The sequence below is a fragment of the Camelus ferus genome, chromosome 7, assembly GCF_009834535.1.
Source record: "Camelus ferus isolate YT-003-E chromosome 7, BCGSAC_Cfer_1.0, whole genome shotgun sequence".
NCBI lineage: Eukaryota > Metazoa > Chordata > Mammalia > Artiodactyla > Camelidae > Camelus > Camelus ferus.
Window position 1 is genome coordinate 42,157,879 of NC_045702.1, and position 15,376 is coordinate 42,173,254.

General features: G+C 41.8%; 1 protein-coding gene across 5 annotated transcripts in view; it reads right to left on the reverse strand.

Moving 5' to 3' along the window:
- Positions 1–15,376, reverse strand: part of CREB5 (cAMP responsive element binding protein 5) — a 386,168-nt gene that overhangs the window by 86,774 nt on the left and 284,018 nt on the right. For 4 of the 5 annotated variants that reach the window (XM_032483794.1, XM_014559964.2, XM_032483795.1 and 1 more), the window contains 2 exons: positions 12,453–12,579; positions 7,132–7,242 (listed from right to left, as the gene is read on the reverse strand). In XM_032483794.1, the coding sequence (XP_032339685.1) occupies positions 7,132–7,242; positions 12,453–12,579 (238 nt within the window). The remainder of the gene's footprint in view (positions 1–7,131; positions 7,243–12,452; positions 12,580–15,376) is intronic. The other variant, XM_032483796.1, reaches the window with a different exon arrangement.

A 15,376-nucleotide genomic window follows, 5' to 3' on the forward strand; every position in this document is an offset into this window, starting at 1 on the left:
GTGCCAAGATATGAAATACACTCAGCGTGTCTCCACGCTCTGGGTAATCAATAAGAATAGCTTAGTGGTCTCATGTCGAGACCCCCCCCCTCCAAGTCTCAGGAAGAATTACAGAAAACTGGGCCATGCCTTTGGGCATCCTGATTAATTTCAATTCTCATTTGACATAAAAGGAAAAGGCTGATTGACCCTCTTTCCCTGCAAGGTTCTTTATTTACCTCACTAAACAAACTGCAGAAAACACTTCAGGAAACACCCCCTTAGAAAGTTCACTATCAGAGCAACCAGCAGATGGCTTTCTCTGTCCATTCACAACTGGCACATGGAGAGCGAAGAACTATGAACTTGAAAACCTGGAATGTGGGTTCCAATTTTCCTTCTTCTCCTAATCATCTCTGTGACCTTAGATCAGTTGTTAAATTGAACTTCAGACCTTTGTTTCTCAAAGAAAAGAATTTTGCTAAAATAATCCCTGAGGCTCCTTTCTGGCTTTGGAATGTGGTGATTCATAAGCAATTGATAATCTCTCAAATTCTCACTTTCAAAACAAATACAATCAAACATATAATCCCATGTATTTGGGATTCTGATCCATACATGGAATGTAAATCCTATAGGAATTTATTTTGTTCTGTAGACAGAAAGATAATTAAAAAGTTGCTTGCTCTTATCAATGATCTAATCTAATCATTTACACTTTACCCCAAAAAAGGACATGATACATTCCTAAACTGAACTTCCTACAGTTTAAATGGGCAAAGTGGCAGTGGTGTGTAAAAGGTTATACTTCCAGCCGACAGAAAGGAGCTGGGGCTTCTATTAGCTCTTAGAGACGTGTTGTTGCTTTCAGTTCTTTAATGCAGCACTTGTCTTGGACAGACGGAAATAGGGATTAGCCTTCTCTCCAGGGTTTAGATGATGAGGACTGGAGAAGCGAACAGGTGGCTGGGCCGAGCTATTAATCTGAGCCTTGTCTTACTTTATACCACTTGAGTTTTACTCTTCTATAAACTTGCTTTTATTCAGAATAAGTTATCATGGGGATGCCAGAGTCCGCATGATATAGTAGAAATGGCAAAAATTCAAAGAAGACTTGGGCTCAAGGCCTGGTTATGCCACTGGATGATGCTGGAAGAGCCACTTAGAACCACTCTATGTCTATAAAATGAGGATGGTAATATTTCTCTGTTGACCTTATAGGATTGCTGTGAGCCTCTGACGAGACAGTGTATACGGAAGAACTTTGCAATTTGGAAAGTGCTCTACTAATATAAACTCATGGGATGATCATTCCCACTGCTGGCAAAAACATTCTTGTTTGGGGCCAGGACCGAGGGTCCAATGTCTGGATTCACATCCCAGTACCATCGTTTACCAGCTTGTATGTTCTTCACAAGTTACTTGAATTCTCAGTTTATTCACTTATAAAATGAGATTAAGAATAGTATCTCCCTCAATGGACTGTTCTGAGAATTAAATAAGATAATATATTGCAAGATGCTTAACATAATTTCTGTCATATACACAGGCGATTAATTAATGTTAACAATTGCTAGTTTCTACCATAGTGTTTTAAGAAGGCAAATTGTCCTTAAAATGCAATCCATTACACATATGAGTGAGAGCTCAGATTTTTGTTGTTGATGTTCGTCATGGACTCTTACATAATTCCTATTCATCTTTGTATTGGACAGTGGCTTTTCACAGCAGTGAGGGAGCAGGATTCTGAAAAGCGTGGTCACCTTGATTCAGCCCATCATCATGTTTTGATCACTGGTTACAGGGACATATGGCTGCTGGGACAATTCGAAAGTTAACGAGAGTGTCTTTCAAGTCAACAGCATTTCCTGCCTTGCCACAAATCTCCTGAGAAGCAGACAGCCTATTTAGTCACTGCGTTTTTATTCCTGGACATTTAGGAAGTAAAGCTGGGGATGATTAAAGCAAACAGGCAAATCGAAGAACTGCCTTTCTCAAGTGTGCCAGAGAGATGTTACCTGGAGACTGTCTTTTCATGTGTATAAACTTTCCAGGCAACTCCATATGCAGCCAGGCTTCTCTGTGATTTATCTGTTGGACAGTGGGTGGCCAAGGGGCACCATAGGCAAACAGTTATCCAGCTCGATAATTAGGGAGGGGAAAGGCAAACACAAACACACCCAGGTTGACACTCAAAACAAAGTGGAGATTTAACCATAGATTGCTCACTATGCCACCCCAATTCTTGTCTGCCAATCTGCCAGGAGGAACCCATGAGCCAAGAAAAGAAGCACTGTTAGTAATTTGTCAGCACAGCTGATGGAAAAAGCACAATTCTGGGTGGAAATGTTAAGGACTGAGTTGGGACCCAGCTTTGTGTTTAAATGATGGCTTGACCTCCCTAAGTCTTTGCCAGGCAGCCATGTCCTCACTTGTGAAGTGAGGGATTTGGGCAAGGTCTTCAGTAAGTGCTGTTCATCTCTAAAAGGCCTTGACTCCCCAGTCATGTTGGTTTCTTTCATTCATTCACTGCACATATTTATGTATTCATTCAATAAACTGCAAACCTAAATGTGGATGAAGTATTGACAGTTGGTGGCCAAAATACAGCACAATCAGTCCGTCACAATGGAAGGAACAGCATTTGGTATTGATTGCTCTCAATTCCTAGGAGGGCAATGATATTCTAAGTTCTGTTTTCTAGGGAACAGACATACTGCTTTCCTCTCAAGGAAAAAAATATGACGGATATTGTTTCTACATATCTTTCAAATAAATCAAATGCAGTCAGCTACTCTTTACAAGCTGAATACTTAGCTGAGCATTTAACAAATGTCATCCTCTCCTTCTTAGGCCCACCCTCACCCCCTACTCACTCCATCCCACCCTCATGTCCAGGGCTAGGGTTTGGTTCTCTCTCATAATTTTAATTCAACTCAGCTCAGTTAAATTCAGTTCTTATTCATGGGGCCTTTCTCAGTACATGAAGCTTACACAATGCAAGGATTATTTCCAATCAATCACGTAGAGGAAACACATGTAAAACAAGAAAAGTCAAGATTAAAATGTGTTTAAATAAGAGACAGTGAAGCTGGACCAGTCAGTGAAGCCACAGAAGTCTGGTTAAAACAAGAGGTTAACTTCTACAATAACCAACCACTCCACACTTTTCCAGGTTATCCGGAGGTCTAAACTATCCTTGCCATCCTTGTCTCTCATTACTATGTAAATAAATTAACCTAAAAAGAATTTGATTTAATCTGACAGTTACTGATACCCAGAAACTGTTTATTTTTATCTAAACAATCAATATGGTGATGAAAAAGCTTTATCGTTAGAGACTGAGACTTTAGCTTTTGCTAAGGGATGTGTCGTTTGGGCCAGTTTTTTAACCTCTTGGAGCCTCAGTTGCCTCAGCTGTAAAATGGGGACAAGAGCCCTGTCATGGGGCGGTCCTGAGGATGAAATCAGGTCACAGACATAAACACCTTCTCCAAGGTATCAATACTTCCTAGGCTTCACTATCTCTTTCCAAACTGAAGGTGAAATCTGGGCAGAGTGGCCAGAGCCCTCAGTGAATGGTTGTTCATACGCCTTCCTTCATCTTAGTCAATTTCAATATGGTAGTCATCACCTCATCATTAATGAGACTCAACACAGGTATAGAGACAAGTTCTCCCCACCCCTTATTTAGAGTCCAACCCTATTATCAACTTCTTTAAAAAAAAGAAAAGAAAAGAAAAGAAAAAAAGAAAACCTTTTTCAAATTAGAATTGGTCTACTTCTCACAAATAGAAATGAACACAAATCTACGTAACCCTGAGAGCCCCACACCCACGTCACTGCAGAATCACGCACATCCAGCAGAGGCTGGAAACATGCCCCAGTCTGGTTTGCATTTCCCCTACCTGTTCTGTCTCCTTCTTCCTCCCCTTTTTCATTTCTCTCTGCTCATCCCTCGTCTCCTCCCTTTCCCCTCTGAGTGTTAAAAATGTCCACAGCTATCCAGCGAACATCCCCTTCTAGCAGATCCTGTTTTTATGGAAGACACCCACCGATCCCAGGAACCTGGGAGGAAGAGCCTGTCATTCTGGGTGGGTGGAAAGACAGGAGGCTCTCACAGCTCTGAGTCTGTGCTCCGACCCCCAAACGATTTCCAGTACTCACGTATTCACTTGCATAATTATGAAGCCACATGTTTGTTGGCTTAATTCTTCAGAAAAAGGTCCATAAAACTAAATTATTATCTGCCAGAATTATGACAAAATCATCTTGGACAAATGTGACTACAGTTCACTGAAGTGCACTGCTTGATACTAATATACATTAAATCAAAAGAAAAACACACATGATTCTTGATTTAGGATGTCCCAGATTAATGTACCATAGAGCTTTCTGGGAGCACCTATTTGGCTCTTTCCCACAACAGAAATGACCCGTTTGGGGCAAGGAAAATGGATGTGTTCTACGGAACAACTACTTGTTAGACAGCTTCTAATCAAGTCATAGGTACATTTAAAGCAATCCTGCCTTCAGCTTTTGTCCACCTCCAGGACCTCTGAGTTTCAGCAGAGATTCAGGATGATGGCTTTTGTCAGTGGCCAAGAGGGAGAGTAAAATGGATACTCTGACACCGCTGTTCCCAGGAGAATAGGTCTGCAGTGTTGTGGGGTGGGCGACCCATCCCTGGCAGCTCTCTGGTTTCTCCCGGGCTCTGAGAACACACCCCACCGGGTGCCTTCATCACAATAGCCCATGTGTGACCTTTGGAATAGTCCTTGAGCACAGTGAAACAAGAGTCTTAGTTGAAATCTGGAATCCATTCCAGTCTCACACAGGAAGAAAATTAGGCAGAGAACAACAAAGCTCGTAGTTCTGAGAAACCTGGGGAGGCTCTGGCTTACATTAAAATCATGAAAGATTTTTTTTTTCCTTCACTACTTTGGATTTTATAAAAGCTCTTCCTCTAAGCAACCCAAAGCAGCTAGAAAATATTGTACGGTTAGTAGATGGCAATAACCTGTTTCTCCAAGTGAATAAAGCAAGCAGAAATAAGAACAGAGATGCTGAGTAATATATTGAAAGTCATTTACTTAACACTTTTCCAAGCTACTAGGTAAACACTATTCTTCCAAAATGTAAGTGGCCAATATTAGCATTTTTCCCCTTTGGGTTAATAATAATCCAAATTTGTATTGGCAATAATGGGTTTGGGGTGGGAGCCTGGAGCAGAGAGGAGAGCTGTGCTCCTTAAACCCCAGCTCCACGATACAGTCCATTTGCTGAGACATCACAGAGCTGGAAAGAGTCATTCACTTAGAACATGAATCAGCAGAGGAGGCTGCTTGCTCAAAATCCAACTCGACAAACATTTGTGGGGTAACACTATTTTTATAAGAACAGATCCAATTCCCTTTTGTCTCCTGCTGATATGATTCCCTATTAATCCACCATATCACACGTTTTTATTTCATACATATAAATAAGTATAAACCTGTCCTCCCTCTGGAAACATTTTCCTTCTTTGCCAGCAAGAAGGGTCGGACACTTCTGAGTCAAGTGGTAGCATAAAACCCAGTGAAACTCAATTGGCAGGGAAATTTGGTTTAAAATTGTGTTTTAGAATCCACCTAAAGTTTGTCTGCGAGGTTCCTCAGGAGGGACACAGACCCTGAACCAAACAAGACGATTCAGAAATAATCCAGCGAGGGGAACAGCATCTGATGCTCAGACCCAGGACACTTATTCATACACACGAATAACTTAATTTTGTTTTTTTCTTAAGTACCTTCACAGCTCATTTTTTATTTTCCTTTAAAAAAATGTAAATGGCATTACTCTGGTCTCCAAAAGGGATGCCAATTTGGACTTTACTCTGCCAGCAAGTATTTAGTTTGGCTCAGCCGGGCTTGAGTTGAAAAAATATTTGCCGACTCCAGAAAGATTTAACGAGCTTTGCTGAAGATGCTGGTGCCAGTTGGCATGTCACAGGGACTGTGGCACAGCAGAGAGAACTCTCCCGACCACAGATTTTATTTGCCCAAGGTAGCCAACACTGGGAGTTCAGTTGCTTCCTGGGGTTAAGAAGCTGCAAGTCAAATCAGTGAAATTTCCAAGAGAAAGTGACCAAAGCAGGAGGCAAAAACAAAAAACAAACAAACAAATAAACAAAAACCTTGCTGCCATTGAAAGCGAAGTCCCTGGGTTTTGATGGCTAATTTTCACAGATGTCAGTAACCTCCTTATACCAGCCATCAGACATGGTCCCTAATGCTGTCAGTCAGCAGACCAGATAAATCTCCAACTTCTAGCAGAAGCTATCCCTATCCGATATCAGATGCTAAAAACTCTGCTGCAGTGTATTTTGTTGTCATCTAATACCTTACTAACTGTGGTGTCAGAATTTATACAAAAACTGAATGACTTACTTCAAGTAACGCCACTAAATATAACCAGCAAGTTTACTTTATACTGCCAAGACCAACATGCATTGCTTTTATTAACATTTAGTAGAATATAAATGCATGTATCTATCACTCTGATTGAAAAGACTGACTTTACTGCACATCAGGCTCATATGTTAACAGTCACTGAAGGTTGTCACCTGAAATTGGGCATTTCAGTATGAGCTGCGGTTACCCCGCAAGAAAACAAGGCTCTGGTCCTTTCAAATGAATGTCACATTTGACAACTACAACAAAAAATGAAAAATGTTTTCATAATGGTGTGTGCTTCAAAATCACTGTCTGTTTTGGTGGATTTGGGGACAGGAAGAGTGACACTGGAACTGTGACCACCTTGAAGGAGAGAAATACTGGATTGTTTTTATTAATTTCACCTTCTGAGCAAATATATACATCCTTAGGTGTACTCCGCCTCCACTCCTATGGAGCTCCTCAAATTGCTAAATGTCCCTTTCACTGAGGCCACATGCTGATCCAATACTTGTCACATGAGCATTTGATGCCAAGGTTAGTAACAAATATCCTCAAAGAGACAGCCACACTCTGCACTGCCTTTTCACAGAGAGACCTATTCACTGAAACAAAGACGGAGCCATCTACCTGCCTTAACCGAAGTGTGGAAGTCAGAGCAGAAATCAAAAGAAAAGAGCCATGGAATAACAAAAGGATGATGATAACTGTTATTTACCATTTTGGCTTCTGAATGCATTGGCTGGACTTGGGGAGAAGCACAGGGGTTGCTGAGATTTGGACCTTGCATTCCCAGGAGGTTGGAGTTCACTGACATTTGTCTCTCCATCTAAGAGAAAGGAAAGTAACAGAATCAGACGTCTGAGAAAGGCAGCCTAGGTCACAGGCAGACCTGCATTTCTCTTTCAAATGGATAGTTTAGAATTTCTGTGAATAACTCCGGGGAAAGCTTATGGTAATGGATAAGCCACGTACTCCTGAGCCTTGAACTCAAGCACATCAAACAATCATCCAAAGCTGTGCCTTCCATTGGATACGCTGGACGTCAAAGAGAACTACATTTGTATGGTAGATCATGTCCAAACAAAAGTATGGAATACTTCCACTTTTGCAAACACTCCAACTACACTAATCATGCATATTTTTATAGCTATAAAATATAACATATGCATAGAAAAACACTGGAAGGATACAAAATATACCAAATGGTTGTCTATGGCTTTTTTTCCCTCCTCCCCAAATTTTATACAGAAATGTGAATCATCTTAGCAGTAAGAAAAAATTAATTTTAAAAGCAACCCTCTTAAATATGATGTGTCTTCTTGCCGCTCCAACACATAACCACAGTCAGAAGAATCCAACATAGATATCTGACCTGCAGCTCCTAACACGTCTTTTCCCTGTTAACCCTGTCAGGACCACACAGCAGCAGTTTTAGGTCTCACCGCAGGGCTAGGCGAAGAAAGCAGTGAGGGTATTGTTAGACATATGTCCAGGCTCCCACAGTGTCCTGCTGGCTTGTCTATTGTAGAGAATTAACATTCAAATACCTGAACTGAGTTCTGGCATTTTTTTAATCTCCAGGGTGTCCTTGTTAAAAAGTAAATATAGCAAAATCTCTATAACAGTCAGGGAAGGGTGTTTCTGATTAATATTTTGTTTGGGAGAAAAATCAGTATTTTTCAAAGAACTAGAATAATGCAAGTATACTAAATACTGAAATCACACTGAAAATAATTAGACTTTCCTCAAGGGGGAAGCAGTTTCTTCAATGCAAAAGTTTTTCCATTTGCCAAAGGATGGAAATGAAAACAATGGTCGGAAATTTTAGGGAACCAGGATTCTGTTCAAAGTTAGCTTAGGTAGTCTTGGAAAATACAGAGTTCCTTATCCCTGGAGCTCCTCAAAGAGCAGAGGATGGAAAACTCACAGACAAGAGTAGAGAGTAAGAGTTGAACTAAATGACCCTTTAAGGCCCCGTCCATTTCTGAGACTCTGTCACTGCAATTCCTGTTGTGTTCACGCCAAGGGCCAGGGTATCAGCATGACACTGATGTGTGGATTAGCAGAAGCGCCTGCTAAAAGCCTTCTCATGAATGATTGGGGCACACTCCCTGTCACAGCAAAGCACTGTTAGCCTTACCTTGGCCTGAGTTAGCTTATCGGTTGTCTAGTAATGTATGGGTATGTGAAACTATTTCAAAATGAGCTATTTAATGAAGGAGAACTTTCTAGAGCACTCTACCAAAACCTTTTGCCACTCCAATTCAGCAAAATAAAATATAGTTGTCCCTTGGTATCTGCTGGGGCTTGGTTCCAGGATCCCCCTCCGATACCAAAATCCAAGGATGCTCAAGTTCCTTGTATAAAAAAGGCTTAATATTTGCGTAAAATTTACACACATCCTCCCACATACTTTAAATCATCTCTAGATTACTTGTAATATCTAGTAAATACAATGTAAATACTATGAACATAGTTGCAGCACTCGGCAAATTCAAGCGATACTTTTTGGAACTTTCTGGAATTAAAAAAAAAAATCTTTTCAATCCATGGTTGTTGAATGCACAGATGCGGACTCCACAGGTGCAGGGAGCTGACTGTATTCACTATCATATCCCCTGATTCTCCAGGCAGTCTAGGTACTCTAATTTTTTCAATGATCTTTTTAAAACATGGTAAAATAAACATAATACAAAATTTACCATTTTAACTCTATTTAAGTGTACAGTTCAGGGCCATTAAGTACATTTGTGTACTCTAAATGTTAAGTCATGGAGATTTTTCTAAAAGAATGCTCTTTACTTATAACTCCCACTGCAAGAGGCTGGGGGACAGGAGAGCTGGAAAAGCATTTGACCCTTTGTTCTAATTAGTGACCTTCCCCTACAGGGAAGTCAAGTCCAAATGAGCTTTTGCTTTCTCAAGGGGGATCACTCAGAAGTATACATTTTCCAAGTACACAGTGTTTTCCAAGCACTAGCTCTATAAAGCAGTGAGAGCAGCCTGCCCGCTGCCTCTGGATCCAGAGTCAGGCATGTTCCCCACTTTTTGGATGAGTTACAGTCTATGACTATTTCTACCTTGTGACTCACAAATTCAACAGAATACTGAAGACAGGCGGATTTCTCTATCTTAAAAAATTGCATTTTTTTCATCTAAATAATTATAGGGGTTTAGTTAGCAAGAGCCTCTTTAAAACAGCTATTTGGTGCTTTGTACTAATAAGGCTCTGCCCATGAGTGTGGCTTTAATGAGTGGACTAGAATTAAGAGGTCAGGTGGGAGTTGCTTTGCCGAATATAACATTTAACACTATAGGTAAGACCTCCAGATAACGGATATAATCCTTTCTTTGGAGCTTAAAACAAATTGGAAACCAGGAGCTAAAATGTCTGCATCTGCAGTTCACTGGGCTTTTGCAATGATAAATGGGTGCTCATATTTCCAAATTATTTCAGCAATTGACTTTCAAGATCGGAAATCACAACGCAGTGAACTCCTGGAAGGCAGCACCTGCCTTCTTTCTCACCACATCCCCAGCATCCAGGACAGAGCTTGGCCCATAGAAGGTGCTCAGTGAAAGTTTCAGAAATCAATGAATGAATGAACAAACTCATCACTGCTTTCAGACCTAGGGCTCTGTGACATATGTAGCCCGACAGCCTGCACTACAAACCAGTTAAGAATTTCACCCTCACTGACAGACATAAACTAATCTTTTATGCCAGGGGAGCCATGGCTTCTTAGGGCAAGAACTCTGTGCGAAGACCATGTGTGACATGCCAAAGTTACAGCCCCGGAGCTGGTGACCTGATAATAGGGAAGAAAAGGCCCAGATTTCTAGGGCCCGGAGCTCTCAGCATATGCTTTTAGAAAGCTTGTATTAATTTTCATTAGTTCCACAAGTGTCTCTCTAGATCACGGTTTCTCAACCTCGACACTCTTGACATTTTGGACCAAATAAACTCTGCTGTGGGGGCTGTCCTGTGCATTGCCGGATGTTTTGCAGCATCCCTGGCCTCTGCCCACTAGATGCCAGTAGCACTTCCCCCAAGTTGGGACAACCAGCAGTGTCCAGATCTTGCCCAATATCCCCTGGGGGACAAAACTGCCCCAAGTTGAGAATCATTGCTTTTAGATTGACATTATTTTCAAGGCAGCTCTGCATATCACCAGCCTGGGTCTGGGGACGCCTGTGGAGGTGGCATCCCTAACTTTTTATCTTTACCATGCATCTGCTCCTTTGCTTCTATTCAGAAGCATCAGCCAGAGGTCAGGTTATATGATGAAGTGATGTGGTGGAAACCAGCGCCAGGCACCTTTTCTCTAGGCCTTTTGAGCCCAAGTGTTCCACCTTTGCCCCCTGGGAATGATACACAGTTTAGTCAAATAAGCTAAAAAAAAGAAAAAGTCAGTGGTATTTTTCTGGAAAATGCATAGAATTTCTAAAGAAAACTATTTTGGATAAGAGAGATTTAGAGCCTAAATGAAGATGGCTTGTGGAGGAAGTCTTCACGCAATTAGTGGGGTTGAATAAAACCTGGGATAACGGCATTGGCAGTGCTGTTTTCTTTCATCTAAAGCTCTCCTGTCCTCCTGGCCCAATTTTGCAAAGACTCTTTCTTGCCTGAACTACCTGATACTTACAGTGGGCGGGTCCACTTCTCCACACGTGGGCCACCAAGCCCTGCTCCATCCCCCTGCTTTTGCTTGGATAAATGAGCAAATTGCTCCTCCTGGGAGGAGCCGAGCTGCTCAGTGTGAGGTGAGAGGTGCATTCTAGTCACAACTCTTTGTTTGCAAGCTGTGTGACATTAGACCACTCCCTTCGATGTCTGACTCTTCAGCTTTTCATCCATAAAATAAGTATGTTAGTAATGATGGTGATCATATTCCCACAGGTGTGAGAACAAATGAAATAGCAAATGCAGACAGTTCCTTAAAATGCTAAAATGCTCGGCAAAATGTTGTTGATATTGTTGTTGGAGGGTTTTAATTGAATTGTCCTATCACCTCTCAGGCGTTTGAGAACGCTTGTGGCCCCGTGAATCCTAACCCCAGCCGGGTGCACCAAAGCACATCGCCAGGAGGATGGAGAAGCACAGGGCGGGGGCCCCGTGGCAGGAGAGCAAGGCTGGTTCTGGAATAGTCAGCATCTGCCTTCCACATGATGCTGTTGTTTTCAGAGAGGGGCAGTATCACATCACATAGGCACGCAGACTCAGGTGTCAGACTACGTGGACTGAAATCCTGTTTCTGTCACTCACTAGCTCTTAGTGACTTAGTAACCTAACCATGTTCCTCAGCATCTTGTGCCTCTGTTCCCTCATCTGTAGAATGAGGGTAATAACAGCACACACCTCACGGGTCTGTCGTGAGGGTGAAAGGAGAGGATGTACATAGCATGCAGAGGTGGAGAGAATTCCTGGGTTCAAAACTCAAATGCTTGGCTTCCCAGCCAAGCAAGTTACCTGCCTTACTTTCTTCAATCAAAAAATGGGGGACAGTAATAGAACCTACCTGAGAGTGTTGTTTCCTGTGTGGACGAAGTGCTTGGGGAGTGACCGGCACATGGCCGGCTCTGAGAAAACGCTGCTAGTACCATTAATAGAACATGATATGCACGGATACGTGTTAGCACCGATTATGAACCATCGTTATCATTGCTATTATTATAAACATCACTCTGAGTCCTAGCTAGACCCCCACTGGCAATTTAAGGGCACTCTGTATGTAGCCTAAGCTATAGGCTTTGGAGTCGTCATAAAACCCTGTGTCTCTGAACAAATTCCATTCCCTAGGTATGACCAGCTCACTCGTCACCTGCAGGAAGACGGGACCACACCTCACTAGGGAAGCACTGAGGGATGAGGAAGCCAGCAAGATGCCTAGGGACGCACGACTAGGCACACAAAGCAAATGGGCACACAGTTTAACTCTCCAACCAGAAGCCACTCTTTTCCCCGTCTGCGGAGATCTTAGCTTTTTCTACACTCTTTCAAATGGGGCAAGCTCGGCAGACGTGAGAAGCACTTACTGGCATCAGGACAGCAGAGGATCCCGGCATTGTAGGGTTGGGTAGGGTCCCAGGCATGGAGGCTGGCATGGGCTGTCTCTGTCTGTTGTGAAGATGTAGCAGAGAAGATAGAGAGCCTGGGACAGGCCTGGGAACAAAGGAAAAAGCAAACATTATTCATGGTGTCTTGGGCAGGGGATTCACTGCCTGTTCCCCATGTCCAGAACCAGTGGGGCAACACCATTCCATGTGCCGCAGATCAGATCCTCTGATGGGAGCCACATAATTGAGGATATTAGGGAAATAATAACAAATAAAACACAAGCCTGGCTTCCTTTGCTGCTTCCTAGTTAATACATAAAATTCCACTTCATTTCCTGACCTCTGTTATCTAACTGATATTCAACAGACAACTAGCCAGTCAGTCAGCTACAACCCTTACATCTTATGAAACGGACCTGGTGGTGAAATCCTGTGTGTTTCCTCTGAAGTTTCTGCCCTCTGGAGGATCCTAGAGCCTGATAACTGTATACATTTGTTTTATCCACACTCTCCCACACCTCTGCCTGGAAGCCTGCCTGGCTTTCGCTCTGTCTGGATACACTTTCACTAACTGGATTTGCAGAGCCAACTTCATTCAAAATTTCCCAAGAGAAATCCATTTTGACTTTTTCAAAGTTCTCCATTGTAAATGGAAAAAAACCAAAGCCAGGTCACAAACCAAAGTAGCCAGATGGTGGTTCATGGCACTGCAGTGACACTTTCTTGGGGAGAGTCTGGAGCCCAGACCCCAATTACCAATCCCTCATTTCATAATAACTCGAGGTGTTAGGCTGCTTGACAGAAACTGATTTTGACCTGACCTGCAGGACTTGGGTAAGCATTCCTTGGGGGAGTACATAGTTTGAGCTTTTGCTTCAATTTGCCAGAAAATTCTTTTAAGGGCCTCAAATTGATTTAATGAGCCAGGGAATGTGAGGCTGAGGGAAAAAGGGAATTATTTGTGTTTATTAAAAATGGCAAACAAGTGACCTCCTTGGCTAGATTCTCAGTCTCCTGATGATCTTGCTCTGGGGAGCTGTATAAACGTCAAACCATTGAATTAAAGACTTAACAACAAATCAAACCAAACAAACAAATAAACAAACACCCTTGAAGACCTCTGAGTCGTCCACGTTAAAACATCTTATCCTGAATGCCATGATCAAAACTAGTGCTTTCCGAATTAATGAGCTTTCTAAAAAACATTTTTAAAAAAAATTTTCTCAGGCTAAGCGCTTGATAAGGACTGCAGAGAGATGCTCTCTGTAGGGCAATGCCTTCCTGTATTTCAGGGAAGAACAGGCCCCGTCCTGAGCCCCACGGGAGCAGCATGAAGAGCCTTTTCTTCGGAGCTCATCTGCCTCCCATGGGTGACTCACGGAGAAGTGGGAGACTGAACGGTGGGGAGGAATGCCAAAATGTCCTTCCTGCACACAGCCGTTAACAGTTCCAAAGAAGAGCCAGTTTCCCATTCTTTTTGCCTGAAAGCTCCCTTGGAAATACAGCTAGCCATCATAGTCACATACATCTTAGAAGGCTTAGCCTTGGATTAGTCCTAGATTTATATGTTTAGGAAGTTGTATATGTGAAAATATAAAATAATATAAAACCTCTACACAGAGTTTACATAGATGTGCACAAATTACAACCAGGTCTATTAGTAAAACGTGTGTGTGAGTGGTTCCACAGACAGGCTATTATAAGAAGCTTGTAACAATGAAATGAGTGTTTTCAGAAAAGCAAAGGAAGTACTTAGGGCATTTCTTGACATGTACCCTTGGGACCTCTGGAGGATGGGTTAACAGTAAAGATTAGTAAGGCCTTTGAAGGACCTTGAACTTTTACAGTTCTAGGAAACTGCTGGTTTCAACTGCTCCAAAATTCTATAGTTGTAATGTCACTGGGTCTCAAAGTCTATCTCATTTAGAGGTGAAGAGCTTGAGGCAGAGAAGTATAGAATGCAGTTCAGTCAACAGACAACGTTTGTTTTCTATTGTCTAGTCTGAATGTTTTGTCTGGGACCTCTGCTGAAAAGAAAATAGCTGTATATCAGAGTATACCACGTGTAATCATGATAAGTTCCTCTAAGTACAAGATTAATAATCTGAACTCCCCGGTTCCCGGTTTCATGATGAGACCCTATCAATGGCTAATCAACCACCTATCCATTCATCTATAGATATCCAGAGAGGGAGAGAGACAAAGAGAGACAGAGAGACCTCTGTGCATACATGCATACATACAGACCCATCCATCCATCTATCCATCCATCCAGCCTTCTACCACATGCCTGCTCCCCTGGTCACTAGGGGTAATGCTTTCAGTAGAGACACTTAGGGACAAGCAGAAACTGTTATAGGGAAGACACTAAAAATATCTTATTATGTTGATGTGCAGTATCAATTCTATAAACAAGGGCAACACATTATCATCATTTACACTTTGTTTCTGACATATTAATAATAACCCTGGTTATCAGTTTTTACTGATGTGTTGTTTTTTTAAAAAGAAATCAATTAAACCACTTAATGGTGATACAAATGAAGACGCAAAAGTAATTAAATTTAAAACAAGTTTTCATTCTTCCCAAAACTATGAAAAACTCCCAGTTGTATAGAATAATTGGGGAATAGTATGTTTCATTTAATTCAATTGTTCTTATTAAGTCAGTTATTTCCACACCATGCATAGATCTCCTAGATTTTAAAATATCAAGTATTCCCCTCATTAATTAAGAAAGTCTTTCAGGGTACTGGGGTTCCCTTGGGATTATAATAATAATTACCTAATGATATCAAGCAGACCAATTAGCAATATATACTTGGAGGGGAAAATGGTTATTTGAAAACCTTGTATGTTTGAATACTGAGTAATTGTGAATTATTGTCTTACACAGATTCTGT